The sequence below is a fragment of the Mobula hypostoma genome, chromosome 5, assembly GCF_963921235.1.
Source record: "Mobula hypostoma chromosome 5, sMobHyp1.1, whole genome shotgun sequence".
NCBI lineage: Eukaryota > Metazoa > Chordata > Chondrichthyes > Myliobatiformes > Myliobatidae > Mobula > Mobula hypostoma.
Genome location: NC_086101.1, coordinates 149676965 through 149693525, shown reverse-complemented (window position 1 = coordinate 149693525; position 16561 = coordinate 149676965). Strand labels below are relative to the sequence as shown.

At 41.2% G+C, this 16561-nt stretch overlaps 1 protein-coding gene across 13 annotated transcripts in view; it reads right to left on the bottom strand.

Annotated features, from left to right (window-relative positions):
- LOC134347072 (receptor-type tyrosine-protein phosphatase delta-like) overlaps positions 1-16561 on the bottom strand; it is a 2469925-nt gene that overhangs the window by 119001 nt on the left and 2334363 nt on the right. For all 13 annotated transcript variants that reach the window (XM_063049175.1, XM_063049163.1, XM_063049170.1 and 10 more), the window contains one exon: positions 1498-1710. In XM_063049175.1, the coding sequence (XP_062905245.1) occupies positions 1498-1710 (213 nt within the window). The remainder of the gene's footprint in view (positions 1-1497; positions 1711-16561) is intronic.

The following is a 16561-nucleotide window of genomic DNA, read 5'->3' as shown; positions in this document are numbered from 1 at the left end:
TTACTGTGCCCATGGTCTGTTCTTTATCAAATTATGGTATTGCTTTGCACTGCTGTAACTGCATGTTATAATTATGTGGTTCTGTCAGTGTTAGTCTTTGGTCTGTCTTGTTTTCTGTGATATCACTCCGGAGAAACATTGTATCATTTCTTAATGCATGTATGCATTTCTAAATGACAATAAAAGAGGACTGAGTGTTCTCATAATCTAATCTATTAGGAGCCTGATGGTAGGAGGTTAATAACTGTTCTTCAACCTGGTGGTGTGGTAACTGTATATACAGTGGTTACATACATTGAATACAATTGCCCCAAGGTGGATGAAGAACTTTGGAGGCTTGAATCAAACATACGGATGTCCTATTCAAAGTTTCCTGTCCTAATCATGTTCTTTCTTAAAAAAAAAGTATAATTTATGGTTTTCCAGTGAATGATGCTTATATGATGCTATGTTCCTGTGCTGCTGCAGCAAGTAAGTTTTTCATTGCATGTATGTATTGTGCATATGACAATAAACTTAACCTGCTGTGCTCCTCCAGCAGTGTGTGTATATTACTGACAGTGTTACAGAGCAGAAATTCAAAAGATCACGCTTTCGAATCAATTTTCTTAAAGTCATGGTGCACCAGATTGCTTTGCTCCAAGAATACCAGCAATTCATATTTGCCAGTGGAATCTGAGTATTCATGAATGCAAGACTTCAGAAGTTATAAACAACCATGAGGATTTGGTTATGCTAATGTTAGGTAGCTTAAGATTTATAAAGTCTTCGCAAATTTAATACTTTCTTCAATCGTTTTTCTGATGAATTCTAGACAAAACCCAAAAAGTAAAACTACACATTGATATACTGCACCGATACAGGTTGTGCTATACTGCACCCATACAGGTTGTGCTATACTGCACCCATACAGGTTGTGCTATACTGCACTCATACAGGTTGTGTTATACTGCACCCATACAGGTTGTGCTATACTGCACTCATACAGGTTGTGCTATACTGCACCCATACAGGTTGTGCTATACTGCACTCATACAGGTTTACCAAGAACTGCAACATTACAGTCAACTGGGCCCCACAATTAGTCTCACATTGTTTGACTTCTGCTGTGTTGAAGGCTTAGCTTGATTCTGTTATACTGAGCAAATATCAACAGAGAAAGACTTACAAACCAAAAAGTTGTCAGCAAAATACTTCATCTAAAAATACCTTATAATTGTATCATTTTTTTATGTCTTAATGTACTAAAGAGCTACAAAATAAAATTAAGCAAATCAGCATAATTGGTATAATTTCCTTACACCAATTAATCCTGACACTCTACATCTATTAATGCTTCATCCATCATAACTACTTGTTCATAGGTGCATCATGCATAATCATATTCCAATGGATTGAATTTTAAAAATTAAAAAAAGAACTAAAATCACAGTTCATTTTTTAGACTACTATTATGTACTATGGACACATAACTACAATAGTTTAAACAAAACTTACAGATTCTGGACTATCGAGCACAGCTAAAATAAAGAAGACGTATTCTTGACCACTTAGGAGACGCTTATTTTCAAATCCATTGTAAAGGAGCCGATCACCAAGTGTAAACTCATTGGGTAGGACCTCAAAGTGGGCTGCAATATATGGCTTCAGTTCATCTGCATGCCTCCTTAGACGAATGCTTCGTCGTTTCCTGGTAACTTCTTTCAATAACTGTAAAAGATAAGTAGGTTCTGTTAATCATTTCAACGTGCAAAACTGCCATTCAAAATGTATGATTTGCCAGAGCAATGCCAATAAGCAGAAAGCTTCTGTTTTTTCCACTGTGAGCAATTGTTTGCCAATAATACCACCAAAATGACGTCCCATATTTTCCACAATGATGAAGATAGAACAGTAGATATAGTGTATATGGATTTCAGCAGGTCATTTGATAAGGCTTATTGAGAAAGTAAGGAGGCATGGGATCCAAGGGGACATTGCTTTGTGGATCCAGAACTGGCCTGCCCACAGAAGGCAAACAGTGGTTGTAGCTGGGTCATATTCTGCATGGAGGTCAGTCACCAGTGGTGTGCCTCAGGGATCTGTTCTGGACCCCTTCCTCTTCATGATTTTTATAAATGACCTGGATGAGGAAGCGGAGGGATGGGTTAGTAAGTTTGCTGATGACACAAAGGTTGGAGGTGTTGTGGATAGTGTGGAGGGCTGTCAGAAGTTATAGCAGGACATTGATAGGATGCAAAACTGGGCTGAGATGTGGCAGATGGAGTTCAACCCAAATAAGTGTGAAATGGTTCATTTTGGTAGGTCAAGTATGATGGCAGAATATAGTATTAGTGGTAAGACTCTTGTCAGTGTCTTATGGATAAGTCTTTTATGTGGATCAGAGGGATCTTGGGGTCTGAGTCCATAGGACACTCAAAGCAGCTGCGCAGGTTGACTCTGTGGTTAAGAAGGCATATGGTGTAATGGCCTTCATCAATCGTGGAATTGAATTTAGGAGCTCAGAGGTAATGTTGCAGCTATATAGGACCCTGGTCAGACCACACTTGGAGTACTGTGCTTAGTTCTGGTTGCCTCACTACAGGAAGGATGTGGAAGCCATAGAAAGGGTGCAGAGGAGATTTACAAGGATATTGCCTGGATTGGGGAGCATGCCTTATGAGAATAGATTGAGTGAACTTGGCCTTTTCTCCTTGGAGCAACAGAGGATGAGAGGCCACCTGATAGAGGTGTATAAGATGACGAGAAGCATTGATCGTGTGGATAGTCAGAGGCTTTTTCCCAGGGCTGAAATGGTTGCCACAAGAGGACACAGGTTTAAGGTGCTGGGGACGAAGTACAGAGGAGATGTCAGGGGTAAGTTTTTTACTCAGAAAGTGATCAGTGCGTGGAATGGGCTGCCAGCAACGGTGGTGGAGGCAGATATGATAGGGTCTTTTAAGAGACTTTTAGATAGGTACATGGAGCTTAGTAAAATAGAGGGCAATAGGTAAGCCTAGTAATTTCTAAGGTAGGGACATGTTCAGCACAACTCTGTGGGCCGAAAGGCCTGTATTGTGCTGTAGGTTTTTTATGTTTCTATGTTTTTTAAAATGGACAATCAGCGAACAGGATAGCTTGTAAATGTGTGGCTTTTTGGCTTGTGGCGAGGCATCTGGAAAGAAATGGATCCATCTGGCAAATGCAGCATGGATTCAGCAAAGGCAGGTCCTGTTTGACAAACCTACTGGAGTTCTTTGAGGATATAATAAGCACAATGGATAGAGGGGAACAGATGGACATTATTTACTTGGGATTTCCAGAAGGCGTTCGATGAAGTGCCGCATGAAAGACTTATCCATAACATAAGGTTGCATAGAGTTGGGGATGATGTATTAGCATGGATAGAGGATTGGCTTACTAATAGAAAGCAGAGGGTTGGGATACATAGGTGTTACTCTGGTTGGTTATCAGCGGTGAGCGGTGTGCCACAGGGGGTCAGTGTTGGGCCCGCAACTGTTCACAATACACATTGACGATCTGCAAGAGGGGACTGAGTATAGTGTACCTAAGTTTGCTGTTGATACTAAATTGAGTGGAAAAGCAAATTGTGCAGAAGATACGGTGAGTCTGCAGAGATATAGATAGGTCAATTGAGTGGATAAGATGGAGTACAATGTTGGTAAATGCGAGGCCATTTACCCTGGAAGGAAAAATGGAAGAGCAGATTATTATTTAAATGGTGAAATATTGCAGCATGCTGTTATGCAGAAGGACTTGGGAGTGCTTGTACATGAATCACAAAAGGTTGGTTTGCAGGTGCTGCAGGCTACCAAGAAGGCAAATAGAATCTTGGCCTTCTTTGCTAGAGGGATTGAACTTAAGAGCAGGGAGGTTATACTGCAACTGTGCAGGGTACTGGTGAGACCGCACCTAGGGTACTGTGTGCAGTTCTGGTCTCCTTACTTGAGGAAGGGTATACTGGCTTTGGTGGCATTGCAGAGGAGGTTCACCAGATGATTCCAGAGATGATAGGATTAGACCAGGAGGAGAGATTGAGTCACCTGGGACTGTACTCACTGGAATTCAGAAGAATGAGAGGAGATCATATAGAAACATATAAAGTTATGAAAGGGATAGATAAAATAGAGGCAGAAAAGTTGCTTCCACTGGTAAGTGAGACTATAACTTGGAGATACAGCCTCAAGATTCGGGGCAGTAGATTTAGGATGGAGATGAGGAGGAGCTGCTTTTCGCAGAGAGTGGTGAACCTGTGGAATTTTCTGCCCAATGAAGCAATGGAGGCTGCCTCAGTAAATATACTTAAGACAAGCTATGATAGATTTTTGCATAGTAGGGGATTTAGTGGTTATGGGGAAAAGGCAGGATGGTTGAGATGAGTCTATGGTCAGATCAGCCATGATCTTAATGAATGGCGGAGCAGGCTTGACGGGCCAGTTGGCCTGCTCCTGCTCCTATTTCTTATGTTCTTGTCTGGGAAGTTATCGCCTTGCAGGGAGCACACAAAATGACAAATTACCAAGTTTAAATACAAATGTAAAATTTCTCTGCAGTCTGACATTTAAACTGCAGTAAAGGACTGCACTGAATGGTTGTTCAGTTTCCTCTCAAGGGGGCATAAGAATGCAAGGAAACAGAATCAGGTGTTGGCCACTGAGCCACTCAATATGAACATGCTTGATCTACATTTGCCTCAATTCCTCTTCTGTGCCAGTTCCCCATAACCCTCCATTCCTCTATCTTTCATATATCAAACTATCAATGAGAGACATAAGACTATAACATATAGGAGCAGAAGTAGGCCATTCGGCCCATTGAGTCTGCTCTGCCATTCAATCATGGGCTGATCCAATTCTTCCAGTCATCCCCACTCTCCTGCTTTCACCCCATTACCTTAAATGCTCTGGCTAATCAAGAACCTATCTATCTCTGCCTTAAATACCCAGTGACTTGGGCTCCACAGCTGCTCATGACAACAAATTCCACAGATTTACCACCCTCTGACTAAAGAAATTTCTCCGCATCTCAGTTCTAAAAGGACATCCTTCAATCCTGAAGTTGTGCCCTGTTGTCCTAGAATCGCCTACCATGGGAAATAACTTTGCCATATCTAATCTGTTCAGGCCTTTTAACATTCGGAATGTTTCTATGAGATCCCCCCTCATTCTCCTGAACTCCAGGGAATACAGCCCAAGCGCTGCCAGACGTCTCTCATACAGTAACCCTTTCATTCCTGGAATCATTCTCATGAATCTTCTCTGAACCCTCTCCAATGTCAATATATCCTTTCTAAAATAAGGAGCCCAAAACTGCACACAATACTCCAAGTATGGTCTCACGAGTGCCTTATAGAGCCTCAACATCACATCCCTGTTCTTATATGCTATACCTCTCAAAATGAATGCCAACATTGCATTCACCTCCTTCACAACTGACTCAACCTGAAGGTTAACCTTTAGGGTATCTTGCACAAAGATTCCCAAGTCCCTTTGCATCTCTGCATTTTGAATTCTCTCCCCATCTAAATAATAGTCTACCCGTTTATTTCTTCCACCAAAGTGTATGACCGTACACTTTCCAACATTGTATCTCATTTGCCACTTCTTTGCCCATTCCCCTAAATTATCTAAGTCTCTCTGTTTCCTCAACACTATGCGCTCCTCCACCTATTTTTGTATTATCGGCAAATCTCTGTTTCCTCAACACTATGCGCTCCTCCACCTATTTTTGTATTATCGGCAAATTTAGCCACAAATCCATTAATACCGTAGTCCAAATCATTGACACACATCATAAAAAGCAGCAGTCCTAACACCGACCCTTGTGGAACTTCACTGGTATCCGGCAGCCAGCCAGAATAGGATCCCTTTGTTCCCACTCTCTGTGTTCTGCTGACCAGCCAATGCTCCACCCATGCTAGTAACTTCTCGGTAATTCCATGGGCTCTTATCTTGCTAAGCAGCCTCATGTGCGGCACCTTGTCAAAGGCCTTCTGAAACTCCAAGTGCACCACGTCTACTGTATCTCCTTTGTCTACCCTGATTGCAATTTCCTCAAAGAATTGCAGTTAGTTAGTCAGGCAGGATTTTCCTTCCAGGAAACTATGCTGGCTTTGGCCTAACTTGTCATATGCCTCCAAGTACTCCGTAATCTCATCCCTAATAATTGTTTCCAACAATTTCCCAACCACAGATGTCAGGCTAACTGGTCTATAGTTTCCTTTCTGCTGCCTTCCACCCTTCTTAAATAGCAGAGAAACTTCTACAATTTTCCAGTCATCCGGTACAATGCCAGAATTTATCAATTCTTGAAAGATCATCGTTAATGCCTCCGTAATCTCTCCAGCTACTTCCTTCAGAACTCGAGGGTGCATTCCATCAGGTCCAGGAGATTCATCCACCCTTAGACCATTAAGCTTCCTGAGCACCTTCTCAGTCGTTACCTTCACTGCACAAACTTCACTTTCCTGACATTTTTGAATGTCCAGTATACAGCAGATGTCTTCCACTGTGAAGACTAATGCAAAACATGCTTTCAGTTCCTCTGCCATCTTTGCATCTCTCATTACAATATCTTCAGTGTCATTTTGTATTGGTCCTATATCTACCCTCAACTCTCTTTTACCCTTTATATACTTAAAAAAGCTTTTAGTATTTTTTTTGATATTAGTCGCCAGCTTCCTCTCATAATTCATCTTTTCCTTCCGAATGACCTTCTTAGTTTCCTTCTGCAAGTTTTCAAAAGCTCCCTAATCCTCGATCTTCCCATTAGCTCTGGCTTCCTTGCATGCCCTCTCTTTTGCTTTTACTTTGGTTCTGACCTGACTTGTCAGCCACGGTAATGTCCTTCTTCCCTTTGAAAATTTCTTTTTATTTGGAATATACCTGTCTTGTGCTTCCGTCATTTTTCACAGAAACTCCAGCCATTGCTTCTCTGCAGTCTTTCCTGCAAATATCCCTTTCCAGTCAACTTTGGCCTGTTCCCCTCTCATGCCATTGTAATTTCCTTTAGTCCACTGAAATACCGACACATTGGATTTTATTTTTTCCCTCTCAAATTTCAATGTGAACTCAATCATATTATGATCACTGTTCCTTAACCTTAAGCTCTCTTATCACCTCTGGATCATTGCACAACACCCAATGCAGCACAGCCGATCCCCTAGTGGGCTCAACAACAAGCTGTTCTAAAAAGCCATCCCTTAGACATTCTACAAATTCTCTCTCTTGAGGTCCAGTGCTGACCTGGTTTTTCCCAATCCACTTTCATGTTAAAATCCTCAATGATTATCCTGACATTGCCTTTCCGATACACCTTTTCTATCTCCTGCTGTAATTTGTAATCCACATCCCAGCTGCTGTTTGGAGGCCTGTATACAACGCCATTAGGGTCCTTTCACCCCTGCCATTTCTTAACTCAACCCATAGAGTCTCTACACCTTCCGATCCTACATCATCTATGTCATCTCTTTCTCATTACATCTGAGTAATGGAAGTCAGGCACATCTATAGGACCAGGCTACCTGGATGACGTTAAATAACAATTCCAGTAGCTTTAATAATAAAAAAAAGCTCACTGTGTAGCAGAAGAATTTCATTACTTAGTCACCTAAGGAAGGAATAGGGTGAAAGCCATAATTATTTAAGAATGTTTTAAGTAAAGTTGGAAAGGAGCAAAGAAAGGCAAAGGCAGAGTGATGAAGAGGTTTAGGAGGAAGATCAAGACCCCGGCAGCCAAGGACACAAACACTGACAATGAATGCGTAATTTCTGGGAATAATTAAAAGGTTAGTACTGGTAGTGCACCAGTATAACAGAGAACGGTCGAGGTAAGGGGTTGATGAGGTTGGAGAAGATTGCAGTGAAGGAATCAAGTGAGACTACATAAGGACTTAAATACAAGGATGGAAACCTTAATACTGAGGCACTGCAAACCAGGTGGCGATTTAAATCATCAAGGAATGGGGGAATATGAGATACATTACAGGAATTAGAAAATGAATGGTAATGATGCAGCCAATTCATTAACATTATTAGTTTTTTTTAGATTTATTGTAGAACATTTCCTTGGCAAGAGTCATGTACGTATATATTCGAACCAAGTGGCTTCTCTGCTATCTTATCAAATCATACAAGTCAACATCTTTGCGAAATGAAGAGAGTGAAGAATTCAAAAATGTGAGTGGTTATTTTTACTATTAATATCCCATGCAGAGATTGTAATTGGAGCATGTGATCGCAGAATATTACAGACACCAATATATTTGTAGCAGAAGCGAAAGGGAACAAAGTTGCGAACATTAACTACCAGCATTTCCTCAAAGCTCACTGTAGAAATTCTTTACTTTGAGGGGGTAGTCTTCAGAAAAAACACACTTTACCTTTTAACTCGGTTGCAATGCCGTTCTCTAGCTCAGCGAGAAAAGATTAAAACATTATCTAATGGAATGAATGTTCAATAAATTGCAGTGTGTTTGCCCATAATATTTGCTCATGTTTCAGCGATCCCCATTATTGTTGAAAGATGTGAAAATCAGTTCCAGCCTCCACATACACTTCTACTTCCTTAAACTATTTTTTATTTACAAAATAAGCACTTTGTTGTTTAGTGCAGTTGAAGACTGTGAAGCATTCTATTGCCTCTGAGCGTCAGATATGGGTCGCTGTGATTCATTACTTTCCTTTCATTCCGATACACTGTCATAACTACTGGGGCGGGGGAACAATCTTGGAATTTATATGAGACATCTATGACAAAGAGTCTTTGACCTGAAATATAACCTGTTTTCTTTCTTCTACAGACACTGCTTGAACCATTGAATGCTTCCAGCTATTCCTATTTTTCATTTGCCGCCATTTGCACTCTAGACTGTGTAATAGTAACTGTAGGAACAGCAAAGAAAGCCACAGATACTGCAATGGCAGAGAGCTGATTGTTGCTGCTGGCAAGTTCAAAAGGCAAAAATGATCTTATGGTCAAATTAGAAACCGGGTACCCAAATAGGTGAGAAGGAAGGTCAGAGAAGCAGAGTAGACTCAGACTTTTCCCCAGTAGATGGACAATAGAGAACAACTCTTCATGGAAATAACATTATTGTTATTTATTGAGGTCCCAGAGATTATCACAGGGCAGAGGAGGAGGATTCCCAAGAACATGAAGGCAGGTTTGGTGGTGATGTTGCAGTGGACACAGGATATTGACGGGTATACAAGGCCCACATACCACAGAGCAGATCCCTTATTACAATATTATAAAATCTTGAAGCGACACTTTAATCCATCAACCTTATAAACTGCTGAGAGAAGTCAAGCAGATTGAGTTAATGTGGGGGAGGGAGAGGGTTGACGGAGTATGTAGGTTGGCCACGATTGAGTTGGCAATGACACCCTGGTCTCCCTCTCAGCCTAGACACATAGGCTCAGTGGGAAACAACAGACCAATGCTCAAGTACAGCAGGCTGCTGTTCACAGGGATGGAGAAGGCAGGGGGCCTCGCATTAAATAGCACTAGAAATACCCAATCAGATTGACTGTTCAAAAGGGCCTGATTCTACAGCAGCACAGAATAGGACACAACGGGACTCCAAGGTGAAACTCCTTCAAGATGCCACATACATAAGTTGTCATATATCTTGGAAACAGATGGTAAATCTTGGAATGGTTTGGCCATGATATTGCATATTTGGTAAAATTTAAAAAAAGGATGGAAATAGGTTAGTCCTGACGAAGGGTCTCAGCCTGAAATATCGACTGTACCTCTTCCTAGAGATGCTGCCTGGCCTGCTGCATTCACCAGCAACTTTGATGTGTGTTGCTGGAAACAGGAATGCTATTCACACAGCCTTTTAACAAAGCTGATACCCAGACTGTTACAATGAGTGAGCAACTACTAAATATGTGGCGAAAATGCATGAAAACGAAGGGCACAAAATAAAGGAACTTCAAGGTGTTTACTGATGTGCCACCTATATGGCATAATTGTTATTATAGCTATTAACAAAATTATTAAAGGTTTGTGCAAACTGAAGTTTTATTCAAAGCATTTAAAGTATTGGAGATAATTACATTAATGCAGCTAGTATAGAGGAAGAATGCCAGAAAAAATGCATGAGACTTCTATTGAGAGCTTTTTACCCCAAGCACTACTGCCTACAATGAACACAGAAGAGCTGTATTGCAGAATCAGAATGTTTATCATCACTGACTTAAATTATGTGAAATTTGACGTTTTGCAGCAGCAGTACAAAGACATAAAAATTACCATAAATTACAAAATTAAGTTAGTAATGCAAAAAAAAAGAATGACAAGGTAGTTTACATGGGCTGTTCAGAAATCTCTTGGCAGAGGGGAGGATACTGTTCCTGAATCATTGAATGTGGGACTTCAGGCTCCTGTATAAGGTGCGAAGATCCACCTTAAGCTGATTGTAGCCAGGAAGATGAAGAAAATGTGTAAATAGTGTTTGGCAAAACAGAACCGTGTTTATATATTTTGATTAAAAATAGCTGTTTCTATACGTTGTAAGAATAGATGCCACAATTCAATGGCTTACAATATGAATAGTTTTATTATTTGCATTTAAAAAGGAAACAGTATAGTATTGATGAGTGTGAGTGTATATTGAAAGACACACTTTCAATACTGTGAGCAGGTTTGGGCTCCTTATCTTAGAAAAGACATGCTGTGCTAAAACTGGAGAGTTCAAAGGAATTCATGAAAATGATTCCAGGATTGAGTAGCTTGTCATATGAAGAGCATTTTATGGCTCTTGGCCTGTACTCACTGGAATTCAGAAGAATGAGGGGTGATCTCATTGAAACCTATCGAATGGTGAAAGGCCTTGATAGAGTGGATATGGAGAGGATGTTTCCAATGGTGGAAGAGTTTAATACTAGAGGACCCAGCCTCAGAATAGAGGGGTGTCCTTTTAGAATGGAGATAAGGAGGAATTTCTTTAGCCAGAGAATGGTAAATCTGAGGAATTCTTTGCCACAGGCAGCTTTGGAGGCCATGTCTTTATGTATATTTAAGGCAGAAATTGCTAGATTCTTGATAGGTTAGGGCATGACGGGATATGGGGAGAAGGTAGGAGACTGGAGCTGAGAGAAAAATTGGATCAGCCATGATGAAATGGCGGAGCAGACTCGATGGGCCAAATGGCCTAATTCTATATCTTATGGTCTTATGTTTAAAAATTGAGTGTACCACATAATAGGACATTAGTGCACAGTTGTATCAAAAACTACATCCATTATAGAACGACTGTCTTCAATAAATAATACCCTGCCTTTGACTCTGTTGGGTCTAAGTAACACCAGCACTTGCAGTAACACCAAACAAATTATCAGGCGAAAGTTTCCCTTATACTTAATGGCATCTTTCAATGGGGACTTTGAATTGTGCACTTTCCATCACATACCACTTAAAGTAATAAAAGCATGTGTAGCTTCATGACCTATTTGAGTCTGATGTGCTGGCAAAGAACAGAGCAAACTGAAATAACTGATGCTTTAGGAGGAGATAATAAGGAGGAGTGAATGCTGATGTTGCAGAGAAAGGATTGCAGCATGACACAATCCATCAGGTTGCTCCAAACCAAAAGTGATAATCATATACTGTAATGCAAACTGATGTACATTGACAGCAGGGAACTTCTTCCACTCCACTCCCAATGAGATGTGAGTCATCGTCATATGTTCTTTTTCCTCTGACCTCTTTGTAACTGGAGCAAGACACTTACTGTAGACCTAAAAGTAAATGAAACATTGGCGCAGTGATCTAGACTTTGGAATGTTCAATGATGGAGTATTTGATGGTTTTGCCCTAGGTTACCATTTTTAGCACAGAATAGTAAATACAATTTCTCCTTTAGCCAGAACCAGCAAATTCACAATCCAAAACTGCTAGTCAATGCACCAAAAAAATAACTGCAAGGTATATGAGAAAGTTTTTTTTTATCATTTCACATGCTATAATCTGCCCTCACTGGAGAAAATAAAGTTGTATGGAGTTGCGACTGAAGTACTTAAAACGATAAATGATGTCCATGATGTAAATATTATGTAATTTACTGGAGGACAAAATTAATAAGCTTCAAAGTATGTATGCAGTATACAGCCCTGAGTTTCATCTTCCGACAGACAGCCATGAAACAAAGAGACAGCATGGAACCCGTTCAGAGAAAACATCAAACACCTAATGAGCAAAAAACACAGAATATCAATCACCAAACCACAAAGCCACTGAAAATGTCTGGGAATGTTCAGTTTAGTTCAGCTCAGTTCAATTTAGTGCTGTCGCAGAGCCAGTCTGCTCCAATCAAAATCACACAAAATTGCAATAAAAAGGAGCAACCAGAAACCAGAAACACATCATAACATGAACTAGAGTCCAATCCACAAATGGTATCGATTTATCGACCCAAAAACCCAGCCCCATCGAGCAAGAGGGAGAGGGAGAGGGACCAGACACACACTGGCACCTTCCTCTGGCAGTAGTGAGAGGGAGAGACCAGACACACACTGGCACCTTCCTCTGCTAGCAGTGAGAGAGAGAGGGAGACCGAACACACACTGGCACCTTCCTCTGGCAGCATTGAGAGGGAGAGACCAGACATGTGCACTGGCACCTTCCCCTGGCAGTAGTGAGAGGGAGAGACCAGACACACACTGGCACCTTCCTCTGGCAGTATTGAGAGGGAGAGACCAGACACACACTGGCACCTTCCTCTGCTAGCAGTGAGAGGGAGAGGGAGAGACCAGACACACACTGGCACCTTCCTCTGGCAGCATTGAGAGGGAGAGACCAGACACACACTGGCACCTTCCTCTGGCAGTATTGAGAGGGTGAGAGAGACCACACACTGGCACCTTCCTCTGGCAGTAGTGAGAGGGAGAGAGAGACTGGTCAAACACAGGCAGCTGGTGCAGAACACCCACTCGCCTTACACTCTCATCCTCGTTGATTTCAATCTTTTTCGATGCTTTAATTGGTGAGGCAGGCAAGAAATGGAGTCGATCATGGGCTCAAACCCCGTCTCCAGGTTTCTTGGCCTCCAGACCACAGCCTTTGCTCCTAACTTCACTGAACTCCCTCGAAGACAGTATGCTAAATAGGCTCAAAAAGACACCATTAAAATGTAAATCCCAGGTTCCAACAGTAGCAGAAACATATCCGAAAGAAGAAGAAGAAGACATGAAAGAAGCAGTTTCATGAACTGCACGTCGCCTTTGGTTGCATTGTTTGCTGGTGCCATCTTCTTCAGCAAAAAGAGATTCAAATGTCCAGCTTCCAGCATTCAGGAGAAGGAAAGTTCATTACAGTACCAAGTAAAGCAGATGTATTAAAATAAAGCAAATGAGATTTTGCACAGGGAGTTTAACTCCTAGATTCAGTTATTTTGGTTTTAGGAATTCATAATAGGAATATGCATAGGTAAAGCATGCATAATAAAGAAACCTAAGAATTAATTGCTTAGCATGTAATTGAGAAAGGGCTCTGAAAGAACTAAAGGAGATGCTAAAAGAGTGAACGTCCATAGGTAAGGCAGAAGTACTAATAAATTGGCAGAGGGAAAATAGAACAGAGTTTTGTCCAGCTTCTTTAAAAACAAAGGGACAAGCAGCGGCCAAAAGCTTTATGGATCGGTCAACGGAATATTCACAGAGGACAAAATAATCATGTTCCTACAGAGTGCCAACAAGACACAGTTGAAGAATGGAGAGATTGCAACTGACGGTCCTGTTACTCGAAGCTATAGGAATTACCAAAGGAGAAATTTGAATAACTGGATAATGATCATCCAAATTGTCGAATGTGTAGAGCAAGAGGCTAAGCACACAGCCTTGTGGTGCACCTGTGCTGATGGAGATTGTGGAGGAGATGTTGCCAATCCGAACTGACTGGGGTTTGCAAGTGAAAAAAGCAAAAGAGTGTATTGAGGCCAAGGTCCCGAAGCTTATTGAGATGAGCAAAGAGCATTTTTGTTGTCCAGGTGTTCCAGAGCTGAGTGAAGGCTAATCAGATGTCATCTGCAGTGGACCTGTTGTTCTGGCACGCAAATTGGGAGTGGATTGAAGCAATTTCTCAGGCAGGAGTTGATATAATTCATCACCACACTCTCAAAACATTTAATCAAAGTTTTACAAGCTCACTGTTGCATGGTATGGTACTATGAAGTGAAAGGTGACTGTAACGTGAAAAATGCACAGTCAAGGAAAAGTTTTACCCAAACCTGCTCATGGGAACCTGGCTAATTGATGAAATTCATATAAAATGTGGAAACAAGTACCGCAAAACGAGAGTGTGGATCAATGAAGTATAATTATGACTATGACTATGACTAACTGTGGAGCAGTGTGCACACAACTGTAGCATAGTGGTTAGTGTGACACTGTTATAGCCCAGGGTGTCGGAGTTCAGAGTTCAATTCCAGAGTCCTCTGTAAGAAAGTTTATATGTTCTTCCCTCGAGTATGTGGGGTTCCTCCGGATGCTCCAGTTTCCTTCCACAGTCCAAAGGCCTGCCAGTTAGTGGGCCAATTGATCATTGTAAATTTTCCATTGATGAGGCTCGGGTTAACTAGGTGGGTTGCCTGCGCTGCAGCTTGTTGGGGCAGAAAGACCCATTCTGCATTGCATCTCAAAATAAAAATAATAGTAAATAAATATGAAAATGGAACCAGATGGAGATAAGAAGCAGCAATGCAAGAGAAGATATTTAAATCAGATTATTTGTCATTACTGCAAGTTTCTAATCGGTATGTAACAAAGCTAATCAAATATATATGTCAGCAAAAGGACATTTGATAAAAAGCCAAAATAAGTCAGCCTAACCTTGCACAGGTCATTGATTTGGGCAGAATGTGCATAATTTATTGCAGTTTACATTGGTCTGCAGAGGAAGGTTCCAAGTTATAATGTGAGACTTGCAGAATTAAACAGCTGTGCTCTAGTGAGAAGAAAATTGAGAGAGTCCACAGTTCATATCTGATGCTGGGTGGCATTGAGGATCTTTTAAATGGTCTGCAGAGAACAGTCACAGAAAATAGACAGATGTTTATAGTGAACAATCCACAATGTGACTGGAGATCAAAGGAGTTATTTGTCCCTGTAGTAATGAATATGTAGAATAGTCTTCAATCAAAACAGGTGGTTGCCTTTTGATTACTTCCTTCAAAAGGATTGGATAAATTCACATTGAAGGGCATATAAACTAGACTGATTAAATGCCCAATCAAATACCAAAACATAGTTTTTCCATTTTTTTTCCTAGATTTTAGCGACAACTCATGAATTTGAAATTGTTGCCACCAGGGAGAGAATTATGAAGACAGAATCCTGCACCAATCACTGCAATGCCACAGGAAGTACTACATGAGAATGTCGGGACGTGGGCCTGCAAGTTAGCTTATCTCTGAAAAAGGATGTTGAAAGGGCAATACATGGAGAAATCTGCAAACCTGGTTTGTGTTCTTGTTTGGAGAGGGGGCCATTGACAGACAGTTATGGAACGTCCTTCAAGCTGTACACTAAAGGAGTAGCTCTCATATGTGCAGTGAACACCAACTCTGTAAATACTTGCACTGTCCACTTTCTGAGTTTCGAACATGTGACAGAACTGGAAGGAAAATAGCTGCTTTGGACATCTGCAATTTACTTTTACACTGGAGTTTTTTCCCCCAGCAATTGCCTGATAAATATAAACGTTTCAGGCCATGGTTTTTCAGGATGGATCCATTTTCTGATAATTTGATTGAATGTCTTTACAGATGAATTATCCTTGCTGAATTTTGTAGCCCGTTTGTAGTCTCAGACCGAGTGAATAAGTAGTCCACGGCAATGACTGATGAGTAGAATTCACATTAAGTGATTTCTTAGCTTTTTTATTTTCTATGAAAATCATTCTGGGGACTTCCGGGTCATCAAGGGAATGGCGGCGTAAGGAAAAGGTCTCTCGCCAAAAAAAAGGTAAACTGCCCCAAAATCGAATTTAGACAAATACTTAATATTGCATAACTATATTAATAAAAGAGGCAAGGATGATGTCTAAGAACAAGATTATAAAGTCCGCTCTGAAGGCTGATAAACATAAAGAGATGCAGCAAGGCGACGGGCCTAGCTCTCCCACAGCAAGCCAGGACGGAGATAATGAGGGGGAATCGGTGACTCTGTCTTTGATTCTCGGAGAGATTCGCGAGTTCCGACAAGCTAACAACAAACAGCTGGAAGATATTAAAGGAGAAATAGTAAAAACTAACTCGCGGATAGATGAAGCCGAAGCGAGGATTGTTGGAATTGAAGAGAAGCTACAAAACGCTGAGGAAGTGATAGCAGAAATGCTGAAGCTGCAAGACCAGCTCCAGTGGAAACTAATAGATCAAGAAGGCCGCTCAAGAAGGGAAAGTGTGAGGATCTACGGAGTTCCCAAAGGAACTGAAGGTAAACCCGGATGGATGATTCCCTTCGTGGAGAAGCTGCTTAGAGAGAACCTTGATATACCGGCCGCAAAAGACCTACAGATAGAAAGGGCTCACCGCGCGTTGGCACCACAGCCCCCGGCA